This window comes from Diceros bicornis, chromosome 5 (assembly GCF_020826845.1).
Source record: "Diceros bicornis minor isolate mBicDic1 chromosome 5, mDicBic1.mat.cur, whole genome shotgun sequence".
In the NCBI taxonomy this organism is placed as follows: Eukaryota; Metazoa; Chordata; class Mammalia; order Perissodactyla; family Rhinocerotidae; genus Diceros; species Diceros bicornis.
In genome coordinates, this window is record NC_080744.1 from 93,355,898 (window position 1) to 93,378,805 (window position 22,908).

Sequence of the window (22,908 nt, forward strand, 5' to 3'; positions counted from 1 at the left end):
GTTTGTTTTCCTGGGCTGTCCCATTCCGTATACTGGCCCCCAGCACCCTGGCTGAGTTCTAGGGCAGGGTGAGGGGTCTGGGCCTGGTCAGCGGGTGCGTTGATTGCTACAGCCCTGTCGAGGCCCCAGCTCTCGCTCTCCTGGGTTGCTGAGAGGGCAGCTTTTCTGCCTACTGGGGTTTGGCCTCACAGGAGGAGCCACAGGACTGTGGAGGAGTGGCCTGGAGTGTGGTTTGCAGAGCTCCAGGAAGAAAGCAGCATGGGCAGGCGAGGCCCAGGACAGCTAGGCGTTTCTCTCTGCACACCCAGGCCTGAGGTCACTTCTCCAGCAGCTGCCCACGGGGGCCCTGCCAGGGCTAGGCTGGGCTCTGTCTCCTTAGCCCTGTCATATCAGCTGCTAAGGGCCCCTCTTGCCAGATCCACACCTCCTCCTCAGGGAACTGCTGGGTGCGGTGTGGATTGTGGAGGTGTAGTGGGAGGCCCAAGGCTAGCTCAGGGTCCCGGCCATGTCCACGTGTGTATGTCCACCAGCACCCCCTTCTCCCCATTCTGGGCATCCTCAGATTTCAAAACCATGGATCCAGGCCAACAACTCATTACACCAAAGATCTGCCAGGGCCCAGAGTCAGTTTCAGGGAGCTGGGCTTTCAGGCGTGCAACAGAATGGGGGCCAAGAGGGTGCTCACGGGTCTGAGGGGGGCTGTAGGGGATGAGTGTGTATGTATGGATGTCTAAAAGGACTGACAGGGGTGTCATAATTATCTGGGCAGCTGCAGATGAAAATAAGAAAAACCAAGTTTGCTTTGGAAGACTACTTGGCATTATCTATCAATATTTAAAATACACATACTCTTTCACCTAGCATGTCATGGTTCCAAGTTATAAATTTATCCTATAGAAATATCCACGCATCTACACAAGCCATTTAAGGACATTTATTGTAGCACTGTTTGCAGGAGCAAAAGATTGGAACAACCTAAAAGTCCATCATTAGCAAACTAGTGAGGTCAGATATAGCACATCTATATTATGAAGCACATACTATGTGGCTGTTAAAAAGAGTAAGGAGGATTTATGATACTGATACAAAAAGATCTCTAGATATATTGTTTTTTGTTTTTTTTGTGAGGAAGATCAGCCCTGAGCTAACATCCATGCCAATCCTCCTCTTTTTGCTGTGGAAGACCGGCCCTGAGCTAACATCTACTGCCCACCCTCCTTTTTTTTTTTTTCCCCTTTTTCTCCCCAAAGCCCCAGTAGATAGTTGTATGTCGTAGTTCCACATTCTTCTAGTTGCTGTATGTGGGACACCGCCTCAGCATGGCCTGACAAGCAGTGCGTCGGTTGCAATCCAAACCACACTGCCAGTAGCCGAGCGTGTGCACTTACCTGCTAAGCCACACGGCCGGCCCCATCTAGATGTATTGTTAAGTGAAAAAAGCAGTATGAGTATAACATGCCCCAGATGTGTAAACAAAGTGGGGAGTGCATACACGTGTTTGCACACGCACAGCCTGTAACTGGAAGGATGCACAAGAGACTGGCACCATGGTTGCTTTTGTGAAGGAGAACCAGGGAACTCAGGGAGGAAGACATATCTTCTGCAATGTTTGAATTTTTAAATTATATGTGTACATTTCCTAGATTTACCAAATATGAACATTTTCAAAAACAGGGCTTGGAATGAACTATGGCTATAGAGTCCATACTTTATAACGTGAACGGTCACCATTGTCGTCCCCACACACGGGGGGAGGGGGGACAGGCGGGGGTGGTGAATATGCAGGCGGAAGGGAGTAAGCATACAAGGAAATGTGGCTGTGAGCAAGATGGTGGCGCTACTGAGCAAGGCCCGGACTCAGCCCGTGAGGAGTACGGGGTACCCAGAAAGCGATGCTAATATTTTATATAAACACAAAAGACCTTTCGCACCTGACTGTGGTTCCCTTCAGAGCAGTCTGCTGAGAGCCTGGGCACTCAGGAGTCTCTCAGCTCAGTCCTTAGAAATGCGTCAGGAATTCCTTCGTGGACCCTCAGGGTGGCGACACGTTACTCACTGGTGGCAAATATTTGTCTACAGGGGATGGATCTAAATTTTGGAAACAGCCAAATGTCATTTGGCCACAAGTTTGTTTAAAGAAATGAAAGATCAAGTTAGGCAATTAATCTTTTGGTAAAAAAAAAACAAGGCATAGAATCAAAGCAGGCTGCTGCTCTGATGCTTCTTAAAAATGGGCTCTGACAGCTAAGCCCAAAAAGGATGCTAAAAAGATGCGAGTCTTGGCAGCAGGGTCGGAATGAGGCTCTTGTCCCAAGCGGACTACTTTGAAGAAGTCAACGCTCACTTGGAAGTGTAGGTTCTATTTGCTGGAGACACCGGCCCTGGCCCTCCGCGCCGGCCGGGCCGGGAGGGCGGGGGCGCGGCGGACTCAGCTCTTCTTGCGCAGCTGGCTGTACTGCGCGCGGCCCAGGATGGGCTCCATGACGCTGGGCCGGAAGAAGCTGTCGCTGACCCTGCGCGTGGGCTTCTCGCGGGGCACGGCTGGGAAGGCCGGGCGCGGCGCGGCGGGCAGGTCCCCCCTGTCCTCCGGAGCCAGGCCGGGGGGCGCGCTCGGGCCTCGCGCGCTGCGCAGGGTGCCGCGGGGCGGCGCGGGCTCCACGCCGGCGGGCGGCGCCCCAGACGCCCTGCGCTCCGCCTCCCGGCGCTCGGCCTCGGCTGGCGGGTTGTCGATGTCCCGGAATTCGCTCTCGGGCTCCATCAGTGACAGCCTGGGGAGCTGAGGGCGCGACAGCCGCGTTAGGGTCCAGGCTTGGCCCTCATTCCTGCGCCTCCCACTGACTGCCCTGCTGGGGCCCCCGCGTTTACGCCTCCCGGGAGCGGCCGTCCGGGGACACGGGCTGGGTTGTAGGGCATGGGCCTCGGGTGCAGCGGGATGGTATGCACAGGGGAGACCGCTGGTGTCCTGCCCTCTCTGATGGCCTCCAAGATCCAGCCCTCTACGGCAAGGCAGGCAGCCCCTCTCCCCAAGTTTCTGGACCCCCTCCTGCCTTCCTCAGGGGTCCCTCAGTGGGAGGTCAGTGGCTTTCCTGACCCTTCCTGGGCCTGAGTTGTGGACTATGCACGGCTCACACATTGCCCCAGCCAGGGTCATTGTACCCAGGCCTGGTCCTGTTTGGGGCCCAAGGTGAACAGGCTGGCTGCCAAGACCCCTGGCATGCCTCTTGTTGGGAGTGAGTGACTGAGTAACCCATCCCCCTTCCAGCTCTAGGGGAGCCTCCTGCCCTGCCCAGCCCTCCCAGAACCTGCAAAACCTGTAACTTGCTCTGGGAAGGGGCCCAGGACTCCCAAAGGGACAGCACTGGCGTCCCTTGGTTTCTTCCCGTTGGTGATAGGTGATAGAACTGGGATGGGCGCAGCTGCCGTCCCCTGAAACATAGCCTCCCCGGGTGCCCTGGAAGCCTCCCTCCCACCTCTTCCAGGAGCAGCATGCAGACGCGCCAGGTCCTTCAGTTGGGAGTTGAGGGGTGAGGGCCACTGGGGCCGGCAGACTGATGGTGGGAGACCTCTCCATCAGCAGGTGGGAAGGAGGGATGTGGGGAAAGGTCTCAGGCCAGGGCCACGGATCTCGATACTCTTGGGGCTGGGAAGGGCCCCAGTCAAGGCCATAGTATGTCAGCATGTTTCCAGGGCACTGAGGATCAGAAGAGGACGGCCGAGCAGATCGGGGAAGGAGGGCAGCCGTAGCCCCTCAGTCAAATATGCATTATCTGTCCTGTCCAGGCCCCCTCGGAGGAGGGAGGGTGACCAGGGGTGGGACTCACCGGCACGTAGTGCACCACCGTGTCCACCACGTTGTCAGTAACGCCCTTCAGAGCGTCGGACAGGGACATGGCCCTCCCCTTGGTGGAGCAGACAGCACGGGCTGGCGTGAGATACAGCATCCTCCCTGTGGTGCCCAGCACAGCCACAGGGGCCCAAGTCACCGCTTTGATGGTGCCCTGGAAGGCCTTCTGCAGGGCATGTGCCACACTGCCCAGAAAGCCTTGTGGGCTGGGCAGGGCTGCTCCCTGGGAACCAGAGCAAGGTTAGCACCTCCTGCAGGGACTCCTCTGACCCTTCCCCTCCCTGCCATCCCCAGTGCTAGAGGGGGAAGAACAGGGACACCAAAAAGAAAAAACTGTAGGCTTGACTCTGCCACTAGCTGTGTGGCCTTGGGCAGGTCACTTCCCTCTCTCAACCTGTTTCTTCCTCTGCAAAATGGGGATGATGATCTCTACCCTGCTTATCTTCGGGGGTTGTTGTGAGGGTCAGCTGAGAGAACGTCAGGGAAGTACTTTGTTAGCTGGGCGTTTTGGGGAGAGGTGAGGAGTGCTGCGCCTATGTACCGTGTCCCCGGCTCTTGTTTCACCCTGTGACTCTGCTTCTCGCCCCCTCTGTGGGCTGTGGGACCCCGAGGCTTCTGCGTCCCCACTTAGCTCCCGCTCTCTCCCCCACCTCACTGAGCTTGCTCTCCTCGGTCTCGGATTCCTCCTCCTCCTCCGTCTCCTCCCCGCCTGTGTCTGCCTGGTCATCGTGGTCCTCCTCCGGGGTGCTGGTGAGGCTATGCAGCCAGGGTACCCGCACCTCACTCTGCCGCCGGGACACCACCTGCATGGCCGCTGATGCGCCCCACTGGGCCAGACTGCTCTGAGGGAGTGAAGGGGGCAGGCCTCTAGCTCCATGGGCCCTGCTGAAGGCTGGGCAGCCCCAGAAGCCAGAGTCCCTCACCCCCGAGGTCAGAGTAGGGGGAGGTGAGCAGGGCCCTGCCCCAGCAGACTGTTCTGAAAACTTTTCATTGAGTAATAACTTACATACACTAAAGTGCACACATCTTTAGTGAACAGCTGTGTGGATTTTTATAGGCACACACCTGAGCAACCACCAGAGATCAAGATAGAGACCATTTTCAACACCCCAGAAGCCTCCCTGTGCCCCCCACCCAATCAACACCCCACAAGGGTGACCACACCATGCATTGGTTTTGCCTGTTTGAACTTCCTATAAATGGACTGATACAATGAGTGTATCTTTCATGAAGAGCTTCTTTTGTTCAACATTATGTTGTGAGATTCATCCATGTTAGTGCATGTTCAAGTACTTCCTTCTTTTTCATTTCTGTGTAATATTCTACTGCATAAATACACCACAAAATGTACCCATTCTACTGTTGATGGACATTTTGTTGTTTCCAGTTCTTGGCTAAGGATAAAGCTGATAGGAACATTTTCGACATGTCTTTTGGGGAACACGGCTCTCGTCTCTGTTGGGTTGGATTGCTGGGTCATAGGAGATATGCAGGTTTAGCTTTAGTAGGTGCTGCTTGCAGATCTTCAGAGAGTGAAAAAATCAAGTGGGCCAGGGTGTCCCGTGGGAGGAAACTGATCTGGGCAGGTGGGCTGGCATCCCCTGAGGCACAGCTTGGCTCATTCCAAACCCACAGGGAGCCCCACAACCAGGGCCCCTTGTTATACAACATCAGGGAACACCATTATATACGCTGTGAGCGGTGGTGCCCCTGAGGTCGCATGGCCCAGTGGGCCCTCCCCACCATGGGCCAGGCTGGGGCTCGGGAGTCAGTCTCAGCTCCCACTTGTGACTGACCTCCCAGTGCAGGCGACAGAGGGAACTACTACTCCTGTGTCCCCACTGGAACCACAGAACCTGGCATAGCAGGTTCTCAGCAAACATTTGCTGGAATCAACAAGCCAGGCCTGAAGACACTTTTCAAAGTATCACCCAAATGATGGCTAAAAAGTGGTTATCTTGTTTGCTGACCTTTATGCTTTAATGTTTTCTTTCTTTTTTTGGCCTCAGTGTTTTACTAAGGTTCCTTATGAAAAAAATCCAGCCCATCTCTGCTAAAATACACAGAGAGGTCGGGGCAAGGGCGGGGCGGTGGGGAGTCAGCCCTACCTGGGCCTAGAAAAGGCAGCTTTACCTTGGGTGCTGTGGGATGCAAATTAGAAGCCTCTAGAAGGGAAATCAGAAATGTGGTGGCAGTCAGGGATATGGCCCAGCTGGAGCTGTCTCCACCAGTACGGGTTTTGTGCCTTGTTTATTTGATGGGGGGGGGGGGGTCCCTGCACCCTCACTGGTGGCGGGGCCCACAGCAAGAGGCCCACCTGGGGGAACAAAGGGGTGGGACCCACCCTAGCAGGTAGGCCTACCCTTGGCTCCCGCCCTATCCTTTCTCTCCCCTTGCAGCCTAGAGGACTAGTGCTCCGTCCCTGCTTAGGGCCTCTTGTCTTTAGACCTGAGGTCCCAGCCCAGGCTGGAAGAGATGTTCCCAGGACGGGAGGCAGAGGCAGGCAGGAGATGGGAGGGACCAGAAGGCCCACCTGGCTCCCAGGCCTAGGGTCAGTCCGAGTTCAGAGCAGACACTCACCAGGGGCGCCACACCCGGGATCCACATGGCCAGGGTGTGGCCCTGCTTCAGCACCTGGGCCGTGGTCTGGAAGGTGTGTTCAGAGAGGGTGTTGGCCAGGGCCCCAAACCTGCTCATGAGGCTTGGCTTGGCCTTGGAAGGCTTCTGGGCCTGCTGGTGTCCTGGAGCGGGGGCTAGGTAAGAGTTTGGGGGAAAAGAAGGGAAAACAGATCAGAGAGGGGTTGGGGAAAGCTGATTGCGTCTGGGGTTGGAAAGCGGTTGTCCTAGCTCCACCACAAGCTCACTGGTGACTTCAGCAACTCACTTCCCCACTTACAAATGGGGAAGGGGGCTAAATGAGGATGGATCCATCTGAAAATCCCACTGGGCCTTCCCTGCTGAATGAGCACTTGCCTATTTTGCTAATTCCCAGGCAGCATGGGAGGCCAACTCACTCCCCAGGGTGGGTCTGCCAGCCCCCTAATGGCAGATACCTGACTCTTCCTTGGCTGGAGGGAGGAGGAACTCAACCACCTTCTCAACACTGCCCAGGGCCAAGTCGGCCCCTCCAGAGGCCAGCAGACCAGCTCGGGTGTTGGCGGCATATTCACCAGCGTCTTTGGCCGCAGCCCAGGCAAGCTCACAGCCAGCCAGAGCAGCCCCCAGGACCTTGTCTGAGGTACTGGCAATGGGCATGCTGATGCTGTTCCTGGCACTGCGAAGGCGGGTGGAGATGGTGTCCTTCAGCTCAGAGGCGATCTAGGGGAAGTGGGTGGGGAGGAGGGTCAGGCACGTGGGTCTAGCAGGCCCTGAGCCCAGCTTCCAGGAAGGCACCAATATTTGGGCAGCTGGATTAAGCTGGGCTTTAAAGGGGAAGGGCTCCAACCCTCCCTGTGCCAACCACCCAGATCACTGGCTTCTTTGTGCCCCATTTCTGCCTGTTGACATCCTAACCATCCTGTGACAATCCCCCCAAAGGCCACATCCTTGATGACACCTGTCCTGATACCCTTGTGCAGACACAGCATCTCCTGTTCCAATTCCTCTACTGTCTCCTCTGTCCTTCCCTCAGAACACTGCTCACACGCCCATCTGCATTTATAGATGTGGTTGATCTTCCTACAAGTTCTGCATTGAAAGAATTTGTCTTTCTCTCCTATTAGCCTGGGAGCTCCTTTGTGACAAAGAGGTTGCCCTTCATCTGGAAAATGGGAGTCAAGGGCACAGGCCTCGCAGCCAAACAGACCTGCTCTCATGTGGCCTCCACTTAAGGCTGAGTGGCTGGGGGAAGTCACTAGTTTTCTCATCTGTAAAATAGGATAACCACCCGATCCCCAAAGGCTGACAAGAGGATCGAATGAGAGGCTCCATAAATCATGTGCTGTGGCCCTGGGTAGGACAGGGCTCAGGGGGATGGGTAGACAGCTGGTCAGTGGGATGGATAAGGTCAGAGATGGAAGCTTACTCCCCCAAAGCAGCTGACACGGCCCTTTCCACAGCAAATACCCAGTGACTATGTATCCAAGCGAAGTGTCTTCTTCAGTCTCGTGGCCCATAAAGGGTTGGCTCTTGAGGACATGGGACTGCAATCCTGGGGTCTGATGAGTGTGACCCATGATTTTAGGTGGCCATAGTCACCGAGTGGCCCAGTAAAGCCCCTGGGGTGTCCTGGTGGATGGGTATCAGGAGCAGTGGGACCCACCCCAAGCTCCTGTGTGAGACTGCCTCTGGGCTTGTGTCTGCTGGTCCCAGAAAGCCTGCCTTCATTTGGCCCCACAGGGAGAGGAAGAAGCACGTGTGTGGCCTTAGGGGCAGGCCCTTGCCACAGAAATGAAAGACTCACAGTCATGGCATCGTCAGCTCACACCCTCTCCTCCCTTGAGAGGCAGCGACAATGGAGTGTGGGGTGCATTAGAGAAGAGGGAAGGGGCTCACCTTTTCAGGAGGGTACTGGAGGGCCGGGATCTTCTCCTCCAAGTGGTCCAGGCCTCGGCAGGCCAGCTCGTTGGCAGCTGTAACTGGAAGTAAAGGCCATGGTGGGGTGAGCCCTGCCCCTCTGTGAGAACCTAGCAGTGGCCTCTGTGCCAAGGAGGGTGTCTGGGAGCCCTCAGACCCCCAGCCCTTCTGCCTCCAAAGCATCTCAGGGCCTGAGGCCTCTGCCACCTTTAGCCCCCATCTGCTGCGACTGCTTGAGACTAGGCCAATGTCGTCCACGTGTGTAGGAATTCTGGAGGCAGGCAGACCTGCACTCAAAGCCCAGTGCCCACATCTGCAGTGTGTGGCTTCAGGGAGTCACAACCTGCCTGAACCTCGGGTTCCTCTTTTGAAAACATGGACTGATGGTGCCTACCTTGCAGGGTTGTTGTGAGGAGAAAGTGACAGAAACTAAGCGACTCACCACAAATCCTGGTCTCTCCCTCCCCTCTCTGGGTGAGCATGAGAAAAGAGAGCAGAGGTGTGAAGGGAGGGGGCAGCAGGGCCCTAGGGTGGGCTTTGGTGGGACCAGGCCTGGGGCTACTTAGTTCTAGAGGTGACAAACTCCCAGCCACAGCTGGTACAGGTCCCACACTGTCCATGGCCCTTCCTTTTAACCTCTAGGAGTGAGATGGTCAACAGTGGGCAGAGGGTCACAGGGAAGAGAAAGGAGTTGCCCCCAGAGAGTGGGGCAAGTGCCAGAGGATGCAAATGCTTCCAGGAGACACTGCCCAGGGGCTGCCTGGGATGTGTGCTCTGCAGTCACAATCACGGAGAGCACAGTTTTAAAGGATATTTATATATATTCTTTCATATATTTCTACAGAGATCCTATTTTTCTATACAAAATTCTCAAGTAGCAGAGAGCCCAGATGACTTGGCCATCTTCCGATTGGGCAAAATGAGACCCAGGGAAGCTATTTAAGGAGCTTGCAGGCAGGGAGGCTGGCCCAGGGCTCGGGTCTTCTTTACATCTGTTCTCTCCTGTTTGCTGTGCAGAATCCTCAGATACACATATTTCTCTAATTAGGATGGTGGAAGGTCCTAGACTTGGTGCTGCTGGAATTTCCCTCAGCCCTGTTAAGAGCTGTGCCTTGGAGAGCATATTTTCAAATGGGGCAGCGTATTTTCAAATGGGGCAGAACACTTTGAACAGGGCAGGTCTGGTGAGGTCCTCATGGACCATTGTCCTCCACCTCCAGGGCCCTGGCTGGTAGCTCTCTGCTGCCCCTGCCTGTCAAGAGCTGGTACCACCAGCTGCTGGGCCCAGAGGGATTCCCCTCCCCCTGCCAGGCCCGCCCTAGTGCCTGCTGTCCCTGTCTCTGTGCCAGATTCTGCTAGTTCCTGCTGCTGCTGCTGGATTTGGAGCTCAAGTGGTGTCTGGTCTGCCACGGGCCCCACTCCCACCACTGCCCACAAAGCTCTGCCCATACCTTCCCCCTGCCAATGCTTTGGCCCATCATTGTTATCCCAAGAAAATGCCAGCTGGGCTATAGATGAGGCATCTATAGATGAGATATATATCTATATCTACATCTACATCCATCTATATCTATAAATGAGAAGAACATGCAATGAGACGTAGGCAGCCAGGCAGACAGACAAGCAAGCTCTCAGATGATCAGATAGACTGATAGGTGGACAAACAGAGTGACAGGCAGCCAGTGAGCATCAGTGAACAGGCAGGCAGCCTCCAAGTGCCACAGGGACTCACATTGGGTGGACAGCCTGCGGACCACTGGCTCCATGCTCCAGGCCGCCAAGCTGCTGGCGCCCTGCACGCCCTTCTCATAGGCATTGCACACAGAGGCCACCAGAGGGTGGGCTTCCTTGGTGCTGGTGTAGGTCTTCTGGAAGCACTCACAGGTGCCACTCACCACCGGCAGCTGCAAGACCCGCTGCAGCACGTTCTCCTGCTCCTGGCATGGAAGGAAGGAAAGCATTCATGTTGTCCCACCTCCCCCTCCCGCCTCCTGGGAAGGTGGCCCCAGGGTCACGGAGCCCATTGGTGAGGCTAGCCTGGGTCCAAGTGACCTAGGAGGAACCCAGACCAGCAACGTCTCTAGATGCCCCACAGGAAAAACAAAAGCCAGCCTGCCATGCTCTCCTTGTCACAATCCAGGCTCTGCAGAGCTGCTGAGACAGTCTCCATCCTCCAGGGGCCTTCCAGCCCACCCCTGGTAGAGAGCAACTGTGTCAGCATATCTGTCTAGAGTTTTTGTCCACCTTGGGTTGGTGGCTTCATCTACACGTTTTTTGGTCTTTCTGGGACACTGCCTCCCTGCCTGTGCATGCCAGTCCCACTGCCTAGAATGCTCCCCTTCCCTCCCATATCCCACTGTCTGCTGGAATCCCACTCCCTCAAGACACAGCCGGAGCATCGCTTCTTGCGTGAAGCTTCCTGACTCTCCTCCCTCAAATCGGAAGCCACCGCTTCCTTCGCTGGGTTGTCTCCCCCTTCCTCACATGGCGCTGTGATCGTGTGTGTACTTGTCTCTCTCCGAATAGACTGCCACCTCTGTATTTCCAGCGCCTAGTCTAAAGCCTGCACAGTAAGCTCAGTTGAATAAACGAATCACAGTCAGGGCTGCACTGAGCAGAAGGCATAAGTTTAGATCTGCCCAATGGCACAGAATCACAGAATCTTAGGCCTCCAGGGGCCTCTGCAGCATGAATGCTTCCCACAGTGTCTCTGGTAGGCTTGTGTTTGGACGTCTCATTGGATGGAGCTCACCCCTCATAGAGTGACCTGTGCCCCTCGTTGGACAGCACTGCTGAGCTGAATTTGCCTCCACCCACTGCTCCACCCTCTGCCCTCTGGAACAACGCTAAGCAAATCTATTGCATCATTCACAGGCTGGCCCTTCACCTATCTGAAGGCACATATGTCTCCCTTTAGCGGTCCCTTCTCCATGCTAAATAGCTCCAGTTCCTAACTTAGCTTACAAATGGCTCACCGCCCTCGTCTGGTGATCCCCTCCTCTGGGCACGCTCCAGTTTGGTGTTGCCTTTCTTACAACTATAGCTCTCAAACTTGAAGACAGTGTTCCAGGTGTGGTCTGAGCATGTGGGGTATAATGAAACCATCACTCTCATTATTGGGGTGCTGTGCTCTTATTAACGCATTTTAACTTTGGCAGCAGTCACATAATTAAACTTTAGGTCACGTAAGAATCTTAGTGAAAAAACTAGTCTTTCAGTAAAAGAATGTGGATTCTAGTCACACAGAGGGAAAAAACACTTACTCAGGGCCATTATGCTCCAGGCTCTGATGGGGTGCTTTGGTGGACATGATCTCATTTAATTCTAACAGCAACCCTCTGAGGTCAGCATTATCACCACCACTTTGCCAATGAGGAGGCAAAGACTCAGAGATGTGAAGTGACTTACCCAAGATCACACAGCTAGTAAGTGGCAGAGCCAGGATTCCAACTCAGGCCTGAAATGCTGTATCTGGGATTTGCTTCAAAATAACAGAAGGTGGGGGAATAAATGGGGGTGAGGACAAGGCAGGATTGGCCATGGATTCATGGTTGTTGGGGCTAGTGAAGGGTATCATATTCTTCTGTTTACTCTTATGAATGTTAAGAATTCTCCACATAAAAAGTAAAAAGAGAAAACTCCCCAGGTCTGACTCAGGCTCAAGCTCTCTCTGTAGCGTTGAATATGCCACTGTTGCATGGTTCTGCTCTAGAGGCGAAGACCTAGCCTCTTCTATTTGTAGGAGGCTGAGTTAGAAGACTCATCAAGGAGACTTGTATGTATACTAGACAGCAGGCTACAATATTTTAGCTTTTTGTCTTGCAAGTGAGCTTGAAATTTGAACTAGAAAAAGATTATGACTGTAAACAAGAAAACATTTTCTTTAACGTTTTGGACAGAGCCTACAGGGTTCTTTTAGGCAAAGCCAAAGTGGGAGAGAGGTCCTGGGAAGGGAATATACTACCATCCGTTAGGATGGCTTAACTACACACCACCATTTTCTGCCTCTCTGTGTTCTATGATTCAATACAAAACTTGCCACGGTAACTCCTAGTGCATAAGTTAGAGTTAAAGCCTAACAGGACAAGATGAGTACTGTATGGGTTTGTAGTTTTTAAGCTTCACTAACTATTTGAACTGTGCCTAAATCAGAGAAGCCTTGCCAGGAGGCATCAGGTACACCTATAAGTGTCAAACCACACCAAGAACAGTGAAAACCAGGCCAGACACACAACACTGGACACACTGCCCCTCCAACCCCTTCCCACACACAGCAGCAGAGGCTGTGCACTGTGTAACTCCAAGAGGTGCCATGTACATAGACTTTGACATGAACAACACCCCTGGAGTTACAGAACGCTGTGGCTCAGTACTGAATGTACACTCTGCCTGTGTCAGGGTTTAGAATACAGTCGTTCCCTTCCTCTCCTTTCCCTCCCAGCCGGTATTTCTGTCCTTTTTCTCCAAGGTACTTAGTTTTTAATAAGCATCTTTTTTCTCCCCAGATCCTCTAACAGCCCCCTGCCAAAGATAGTGAGGGCAACAATAACTAAGACATAATGGTCAATGAATTATGAATATAATCGAGACTACCTCGTTCTAAGCCCCCCGAACCTGCCCTTGCTGCTCCACAACCCCTCCCCCTACTCCGTTGTCTACCCCGTCTTATATGAGCCCAAGTTACTCACAGGGAGGTCTCCCTCCAGCAACGTTGAGTCCTTGTTGACTGCCATCATAGCTCTTGAAGCTGCAAAGCAGAGGGCCCCAGGTCCATCAGAAAGCCCTCAGCTTGAGATCCACAGGGCCAGACCCCTACCTCTTATGGCCACCAACTGGACCCAGGCTGCCTGGGAGCTCAAGTTTCCTGAACAGAAGGCATTAGGTTGGAGGGTAAATGTCACCGACAAGCGACCACTCCTTAGAGTCTCATAGGGATGAGTCGCCCCCCACAGCCTACTTGTCAAGACTGATGTTTCTTACTAGGTTCAGGGTAAGAAACGAAAAATGAACGTAGCTTTAAGAAATAAGATGTTTTAGATGAAGTTTAGGGGCTTTTAGATGAGAGTCTAAAAGAATAAGTTTCAGTCTTTTTTTTTTTAATGAAAAAGTTCTGTGTTAATGCCTCTTTTTAAGCAAGTATATCTGCCAGTCCTTCCCTCTGTGCTCAGCCAGGTGAGAAAGTAGTCACTCCTAAAACAAGCTATTTCAGCTGTGTTCTGGAAAAGCTAGTGGCCCCAGGATATCTACTCTACACTCTTCGTCATTCACCTCGAATAATCTCTCCCTCAGCGGTTTCCCTGCAGGCCTCTTCATCCTCACTAAAATTCCCAGGAGACCCCTCACCTCAACCTCCTCCCTTTAACTCAGAAACAAACCAGGTAAGGCAGATGTCCCAGGACCCCCACACTCACTCCAGCTGATACTGCCTCAGTCCACAGAGCCCAGACTGCAGAGCGTCTCCTCAGCAGAAACAATCCCGGTTGCTCCAGGGAGTCTTGGACAATGCTACTAACACCTCCCAGCTAGAGGAGGGCAGAGAGGAAGACAAAGCTGGGTCCACCAGCTGTCATGGTTATTTGACCCAGGGTCCCTGGGGCATATCCTAATTTCTGTAAGGAGATTTAGCCAACTAGGCAGTGGATTGCAGAGCTGAAGGAGATCCAGGATCAGAGGAGTCGTTATTCCAGAGCCACCAAGTATCAGTTCTGTAACATTTCTGGCCCCCCGTTCTCAAAACACCTGTTTTCCAGAAAGAATGTGTTGGGCTATATGTCATTAAACTCATAAGCTCTAAAGTTCTATAATCTTTGGCTACTTTTCCACAGAAGGTCCTGTGGGACCATTTTCAACCCATTTCCCTCATCGCTTATTATTTCCTGTCGAGAGAGGATTTTGAACAGTAAGATTTAAACCCAGAGTTCACCTGAATGTACTACTCTGATTATGAAGATAATTTGCTCTCAGTCAAGAAGAGAACCAGAGCTGGGGGTTGACTCCTTAACAACCTAGACTTTGAGGGAGCAATTGCAACCTCTGTAAATTCCTAGATTTCAAGAGTTTATTGAACTGTACCTGGTCTAAGATGCCACCAGAATACACGGTAGGAAAGCCAACTGGATTTTGTCAAGTCTGGAAAAGTGACAGTGTTGACCAAGATTTTGTTACTGACCAACAGCATCCAGACAACCAAGAACTATCACCTCCCACCCCTTCCTTAGCAATGAATCGGGCAGGAGCCCAAATTCTAATTCCTAGCTTCAAAGATGATGGAGGACTGTGGTGTAAGCCATCGCTTTAGATTGTCTAAGAAGGGCCTTTTAATTAAAATGGATAATAGGAGGACACAACTATCTATTTTCCCTGTTGTTGGTAGAATTGTATCTATTGCTGGCTCTCTGCTGAGTTGTATGCTGTGGGCAACAGGAGGAAGAGGCAGGGGTTAGGGAGAAACGGAGCTTTATTACAGATCCATGGTAATCAATTCTGTATCTGTGCTATAATAAAGAAGGCAGTGAGCAGTCAGGAAAGGGAGGGGAAAGTCAAGCAAGAAACCCCCAAAAGGAGTAATAAACATGTGATATATTTAATACTTATTAATCCAACCTGGACTTTTAAAACATAAGACAGTAATGGAGAGGAAGGGAAGCATCTAAATAAGTGGTTTCTGCCCTCACAGCACAAATTAACCATGCGGCTGTGTTGGATAGCAACCTGGGCCACAGGGCAGTTGTAAGCCTCTGGAGCAGTGGCTTTGGGCCAGGGGAGCACAGGGCTCTGTGCCTGAAAGCTCTGCTGACAAGGCTCGTTCTTCGGCCGCTTCAGCTGAGAGCCCAGAATGTGGGTGAGAGGTGACAAGTGGTGAAACGGCCTAGGAGAGGCCCCCGGGAGCAGCCTGTTTTCCAGCAGCAGCTTGAAGGACACAATTATCTTCTTTCCTTCCCCATCCCTACCTGCCTCCCCTGCCACCACCACAGGAGCACAGGGACCTCGGTCATCTTGCGCACCAGTGGGTCCCAACACTAAGCACTGCACTCAAACGTTCACTGTTGAATAAACAAACTATCAGGCAACAATGTTAGTTATGAATGCACTGGCCTGTACATGTATTAGGAATGTCTTTGCTTTTTAGAATCCCTCATGAATCTGGTGGCTCGGAGGTGGGGAGAGTCAGTTAAAAAGGACAAAGATGCACAGGGAGGGAGGTACCCGGGCACCACTAAGGTTTTCACAAATTCTAGAAGAGGTGGCATTTCCCAAACTCCCCACAACCCACCCTAACTTGCAGAGGACAAAAGCACCAAGACAGATAACACGCCGCTGCAGATTCAAGGCCGACTTCTCCAGGCAGAAGCCAAACCACCACCGACAGGGCTGACATAGAGGACCCTCTCTCGGTAGCAGTCTGGATGTGATCATCTTAGAGGTCTCCTGCAACCTGGACGTTCTATGTCTAAATTTTCTTCATCCTCCCCCTCAGCTTGGATCTTCCAGGAGAGAGCTCATTTTCCCAGAGCTCACTCTACCAACTGGGTAGACTCTGACTGAGATTCCCTCTGGATCACCTTACCTTTAACTCTTCTCCATTCTCAGAACACATTCACAGGTACATGAGTCAAGTTTGTCTAGAAATTTATTAGACATAATTAATCCATTACAGTAGAGGATCTGGACAAAGTAAAAATAATTATTTAAATTTTTTATTTGCCCTGATCTAGCAGCTTTCATTTCTCTTAAAATTCACAAAATGTTCTTTCCCAAATCCTATATGTTGATTGATCACTTTAAAAATAGAGAGCCAAGGCCCTGAGTCTCAATCACATTTATGGGAAATTTATTTAGTGCACATTTCTTTTCTCATTTCCATTCAGATGAGATGGCTTTATTGGTGAGGCTGACACAGGCCTCCTACTTGATGACATCCTATTTCTCCACCTCACTTCCCTCAAATCAGAGAATCTGTAATCATAAATAAGAACCCAACACCCAAGATGGGAAGGAAGAACACAGCATGAGTAAATGTCCTCTTCACTAGCCCCTCACTGCTCTTTTCCAACTCCCCCAACCACCCGACACATATGAAGTCTGATTTAACATAGAAAATCATGACCCTCTTACGTTCAGAGTACTCATGAAATTTTTTAACTGCATAAATTTTTATGAAAATTAATGTAGAAATACCCAGTTATATGGCTTTAAAAAAAACAGTCTAGCTGATAAGTCTAGATATAGTTTTAATTTTTGTAGAATACAAACCACTGACCAATAATGGTTCAAAAAAAGGCTTTTCACACAGGATTCTAGAGAGTCTCACACTTCCACTCAATCAGAAAGACAGTGAAATATCATGGAAAGACCACTGGATTGGGAGTTAGAGGAATGAGGTTCTGTCCTCAGTTTTTTTAACCTCAGTTTCCTCATCAGTCACAGGCTACCTACAGGCACCCGTTGTGACCTTCCACATTATTTTTACCTCAAGTCCTTTCTATCCGCTTCTGATTATTGCTTACTCACTGCATTACCTAAACACACCATTTATACCTCAATGAAGGTGCCTGATACATCTCTGATTCTACTTTTGCACAGAGGGAGGACAGGAGTGCGATGAAGTAAGGGTCCACAATTTAAGAGGCTATAAGCCCAGCTCCTCTCCATCCTGGCACTGGCATCTACGGAAGAAAGAAGGGGCGGAGGAATAAGGGGCCTTTACTAGATCTGAGAGTGGGCTGTGCATCAGACCTACTGTATTCATGCGAAAGCAGGGAGGCACACAGCCCAAGAGTTACCGCATATTAGTGTTCACTTGTTAGTTTGGGCCTTTTTCAATTTTTTTCTTTCAATTTTTATTCATTCAGCAAACACTAAGCTCCTACTAAGTGCATAAGAGATGCTCACTAAATGTTAGATGAAGGGAAAATACTCAGAAATTCACAAGTCACTCCAGCACTCTAAAAAACACACATAAATCTTCACGCTCTCCCGTTCTCCATTCTTGGCCCCACCTCTGCACATTTCACAGGTCACTACGTGTTCAGGTGAACAAGTCTTTAAGGACAGTAGGACACCATCTGTGCCTAAGGCAAACATCCATTCTGCTAAGAGGCCATCTGTTAAAGCAGGGACTAGTCTTCAGCCTGAAACCACCTCAGTGGGTCTTTAGCTTCATCTGTGGATATGCCACCGTGATGACGCCTGCTATAGAGGACACAAGACCTCCAAGTCCAATGATGCCAGGATTGGACTTATAGATCCCCAACTGGTCCAGAGGGTTCAAGATATCACAGAAGTTCTTCACCGTGTCCAGGAGCAAGGGAGGATGCTTCTTCAGAGATCGGAATAAGAGAAAGAGAAAGGACTGAAGCCATTCTGTTTCCTCATCAGCCACGCTGTACCCAAGAGGATCCTGGGATGATGATTTCTCCCCCTTTGCCTTGTCATGTGCAACCTGTTCCATCTGCAGGGAGATTTCATACAGATCCCTGACCAGGCTCAGCAGGAGAGAATAGTAGTAATGGCGGGCAGCCCACATTCGCCATTTCTCTTTGTTAATGCCAGAGGCGAGCCCTACGCTCCTCACCCAGAGAATGGTGTCACAGATGAAATAAATCACACGGTTCAGGTTGGCTAGTGTTAGGCATAAGCGGGGCACCAGGTCAGTGGCATGAATGCTCTGCTGAGTCGCCTGTACAGCATGTACCACATTGCCGAGTCTGAACCCTGCGAGAAGAACCCACAACAGTTAACAATGATTTAATTAGTGTGTAACAGGAAAGCAGAATCCCTATATCAAGGTGCGAAGCCAGCACTGGTTTAACAACTGACTGTCATTTGAGGCTCAATCTTTGCTCAGGAAAGGAGAAGGATATTACAGTTTGTCAAGGACACCTAAAATGATCCTGGAAGGCAAAAAAGACAGTGACTCTTTAAATTTATCACCTCCGTGCCAGTGAATACCTTAACATCAACTTACAACGTACTTCAGGCAAGATCAATCATGAGTGTGAATTGTTACATTCAAATATTACCACCTACACTTCTTTCCAAGTAAGGTACTTGATAACATTAAGTCCAGGTGCAATATTCTTTTGGAGAATCTGATGCTTTACATTTTATTTACTTACCAGACAAAAGATTGCTCTTTTAAAAAACACCATTATCATTTTGCCATTTCTCTGGTCCAAACCCCTTTGGCTCCCTACTGTGAAGACGACCAAGTAGGGATGGTAGGATACCATGGATAGGACAACTAACAATTTTGTCATATGTGACTCCTAGTTGAATTAAATCAACCGCTGCAAGGCATGCCCTTATCTAAGCATGTAATTCAATTAATCAGGGATGCATCAGTCAACGAACATTTATGGAGCACCTACTCAGAATGAGTTACAGTACTAAACATTATGGAGGATACAAAATAAGTACTTTCCTTAAAGGACTATATCTTAGACTCGGCCAATGCTCAAAAGTAGCTACCCTCAGGAAACTTATAATCTCAGAAGAATGTCTGGTATTATTTTATCAAAAATAACACAAAACAGAATATGTAATGAATAATCCTGGGTTCTAGTTTTGGCTCTTGCACTAACTGGCTGAGTGACCTTGGGTAAGTCCTTTCGGAACTTCAGAGACTAGTGACCTCTAAAGGACCTTTGAGCTCCAACATTCTCCAAGAGTCTAAGAACTTCTAATCTTGGCCTTCTAAGCCATCCAGAAAAACTGACCCGACCCTTCCCATCCCTCTGCTTGACAACTTAAAGTCTTCTCTCCGTCAAACAAGTTTTCTCATTGATCCCTCAATACAATGGTTTGCTCATGACAGTTCTGCGACTTCACTAGAGGAAACCTCCCTTCAAGAGCGCTCTCCTTCGTTCTCTAGCCACACCTCAAGTTCCACCTCCTCCAAAACACCTTTCTTTTCCTCTACCCCAGCCAACATATTTGGCACTAAATCTTATTATTTATACCATGTGATCTTAGTTCTCCCATAAAGCCAGGACTAAACCTATATGAAGTAGATGTTCAAGAATAATTGATCAACATCTGATTTCTACATTCCATTCTAACGCCTCTGCTTACCTACTGTAGCAACATCTGGTTCTCATCAAACAACTAGGAGTCAGGCATGCAATTGTTACTATAGGTATGGGATTTCCCAGTATGCTTTATTTTCAAAGTGAATTAAATGAGTATAAAACCCTGACTTCACTTTTTGCCTTTAACATGAAACCACCCCACAAATGATCTAAGAAAATGTGTCCATCCGTTTCCTCTACCAATCCCTCAACAGAAGGTTAAAAGACAGGAGGCCCAAGATAAAGCTATTCTGTTCTTCTACAGAATACAAAGGGCTCCCAGGAGCCAGGAGCTCATGTCAGGGATTGCCAAAACATTTTGTGATTCTAAGAACTAAAGGTGAACTAACACATTGTATGTCCCAGTGGTTATGATTAAGCAGAAAGACATGGTGTAGCACCAAATGTGAACATAGGAGGGTGTGTGTGAATGGTCTGCAGCAAAACATTCAACCTTTTTGGCCTGTCGTTCCATGACAGCAGCCTTACCAGTCAACTTCATCAATAAACTTGATTGACTAGAAATTAATGACCTAGAATGTATTTTGTGAATTACAGGGTCTGAGGATTCTAAACCAGGAGCCACTGTCCCTCAAGAGACAGGGTACTTACATTTACGGCCAGTGCTCACACTGGACTCCAATTTCTTGAGCTTCATTACCACCTTCTCTTTGCCAGCTTTAGGCTCTAACAAATATCTAAGCAACATGCATGTGTACTGAGTAGCTCTGAAATGGAAAAAAAAAAAAATGAGGAGAATGATTTACAAACCAAATAAAACTTGATTCACGAAGTAAGAGAAGGAGAAATATGTTTTGCTAAAGATAAAGTTTCTCATGTAAGCAGCTCTTACGAAAGCAAAGTTCTGCAACAGTCACTCCACAGGGCCAAAGGGTAGAACATGTGATGGAAAAGCAACACAAAGGTAATGAAAGAGAATTCTGCAATAATACAGTGAACAGCCCCTAAAAAGGCCTTTTGCTGGCACAGAGAAATGGATATAGTCAAAGTGGCAAACTGCACAAAAATCTCCCTCATGTTAAGTCTGCAAAGGTCCATAATCTTTATTTTTTCTAGAATGATCTTTCAGATTTCTAAAATGAACTTTTTCTTTTTCCCGGGGAAGATTTGCCCTTCTGTTGCCAATCTTCCTCTTTTTTAATGTGAGCCGCCGTCACGGCATGGCCACTGACTGATGAGTGGTGTGGTTCCACACCTGGGAACCAAACCTGGGCCGCCAAAGCAGAGCATGTCGAACTTTAACCATTAGGCCAACCAGGCTGGCCCTAAAATGAACTTTTTTGCCATGTAGTTAACCAACTACTTATGTGACAGGACACACACTCAAACCAGAACCAAATGAAAAGTCCACAGTTTGAACATTGCTTAATTTTTTATAAAAGGACCAAATACACACCAATACATAAATAAGTATAGACATGTTTTATATTTGTCTTTCAAAACTAATTAGCATTTTATATAAAATACAGACAGATCCTGTTTAATAATACAGTCATGTGCCGCATAATGATGTTTCGGCCAACAATGGACAGCATATATGATAGTGGACCCATAAGATTAGTACCATAGAGCTTAGGTGGGTAGCAGGCTATACCATCTAGGTTTGCATAACTATACACTATGATGTTTCCATCATACGATGAAATTGCCTAACAACGAATTTCTCAGAACATATCCCCATCATTAAGCAATACATGAGTGTACTAAATATTTAGTAAAGTGATTATTGTCATGACTACAAATAATGCCTTACTAACAGAAATACAACAAATGAGAAATTTTATCACATAATCAAACATCTAAATGCATTTGTCAGTCTATTTAATAAAGCAGGTGCCTGTTTCCTACTGTCCTGTAACTGCATTTGAATCCCTTTATGCTATAAACATTATTCTTAATAAAAATGTGGCACGTTTTCCAAAATGGTGAACTTGTTATTGGGGATGAAGTAAAAAGAAAAAATATCTCTCTTTCTCTCTCTCCCTTTCAATGTATGCTTCCTGGCTAGAGGGCTCAAGCTGGTGATGTCAATGAATGAATCCCCCTTTCTCAAATTTGGTCTAATACGAACGAGTACAAAAACAAAGCATTATTTTATAAATGCCAGTTCGTTCACAGAAGCTATAGATCACCAAGGAGACTGGGAAATGAATACTAGAGATCTCAGATCTCGCTGAATAAGTATATTCTAAACAATTATTTTATTAACCAACCTCGTTGATAAACCTTGCAGGAAACATTCTGTGTACACTGGAATTGTAGCCTTCTATTTTAACAAAGCTTGTATATACTGCAACCATTTTAAAAACCTATCAAATTAATTAGAAAGGTAGCATGGCTTGTAGTTAACGACGTAGGCACTGAGGTCAACTGCATGGATTTAAATCTCTCAGCTCTACCACTTAGTACCTACTAACCTTCTGCTTCCGTTTCCCCATCCGTGAAATGGGGATGATTTAGAGTATCTGATTGCGACGAGGGTTGAGTGAGTTACTAGCTGTAACACACTGAGAACAATATCTGGCATAAAGTCGGCTTCCAAAAATATCATTATTGGGGCTATTCTTACTGGTCTGTTTGCATTAGCACTTGTACACCCAGAAGAAGAGGAAAAGCTGTTAAATGAAACTGCAACTCTAACTATTCTATTTTTATTGAGCAAGAATCAACCAAATTTCTAAAAGAAATATCATGAATTATTATTAAAGCCACAATCGCTGTTTAATATGTTCAGTAGCACGGCGTGACCTTAGCGGCGCAGTCAGTTCTTTCCGAGCTCGCCACACTGTATTCGTTTCACAGCTCACGGACTATTGCACACGCAGCATCCCAATGAGGGAGACAGGACAGTATGGGAAGACAAGATAAAATTTCTGTCTCTCCATAACCATTTCATGGGTATTTGAAGCCACAGTCAAATGCTGGGCTTTCCTAGCCACAATGCTAAACCAGAGTTTCTCTTTAAAAAAAAAATCCTGGGAAGACTGCGGAGCGGAGAGACCCAGCCCTCCTGCGGTCAGGAGAGGAGGACTCGTCGACGGCCGGCACACGGCCAGGGCCTCCCAGCGGCCGCGCTCCGGGCCTGGGGCTTCCGAGCACGAGGCTCGGCCCGGGGGCGGGGCGTCGGCTCAGCCCCACGGCATTCAGGGCGAGGAAGGGCTCGAGGACCACTCCCTCCGGGAGCCCGCAGCGTCCTTCCTGCTCCACGCATCGGGCTACGACCTCCTTCCCGGGCGCCGGAGAGAGGAAGGGGCGGTGGCCGCCGGCACCTGACTCACCTGAAGAGTCGTTCCCGGCCCTGTGTCTGGTTGGTGAAGCGGGTGAAGGCGTCCATGACATCCATGGCACCCAGCCCAGACCCACGCGTCGCACGGGGCTCATTGGCGAGTACCCCCGGGAGAGCTGGTCTCGGCCAGCGACAACCGCTGTTTCCCCGCCCCCGTGGGGGCGGGCGCACCT

General features: G+C 49.7%; 1 protein-coding gene across 3 annotated transcripts; it reads right to left on the minus strand.

Annotated features, from left to right (window-relative positions):
* Positions 1-855: 855 nt before the first annotated feature.
* Positions 856-22,907, minus strand: LOC131406451 (peroxisomal membrane protein 11A). Of its 3 annotated transcripts, XM_058542444.1 has the most exons (10): positions 22,728-22,907; positions 20,041-20,156; positions 13,048-13,106; positions 10,092-10,296; positions 8,339-8,421; positions 6,898-7,162; positions 6,425-6,597; positions 4,495-4,686; positions 3,822-4,067; positions 856-2,776 (listed from the first exon to the last, which is right to left on the minus strand). In XM_058542444.1, the coding sequence occupies exons 1-10, from the start codon at positions 22,790-22,792 to the stop codon at positions 2,429-2,431; spliced, it is 1,752 nt and encodes a 583-aa protein (XP_058398427.1). In that variant the 5' UTR covers positions 22,793-22,907; the 3' UTR covers positions 856-2,428. The 3 variants fall into 3 exon arrangements, with proteins under 3 accessions (XP_058398427.1, XP_058398428.1, XP_058398430.1); XM_058542445.1 differs by lacking the exons at positions 856-2,776; positions 3,822-4,067; positions 4,495-4,686; ... (3 more) ...; positions 10,092-10,296; positions 13,048-13,106 and adding an exon at positions 15,972-18,073 and having other exon boundaries at positions 22,728-22,882; XM_058542447.1 differs by lacking the exons at positions 856-2,776; positions 3,822-4,067; positions 4,495-4,686; ... (4 more) ...; positions 13,048-13,106; positions 20,041-20,156 and adding an exon at positions 15,972-18,073 and having other exon boundaries at positions 22,728-22,884.
* Position 22,908: the final 1 nt, after the last annotated feature.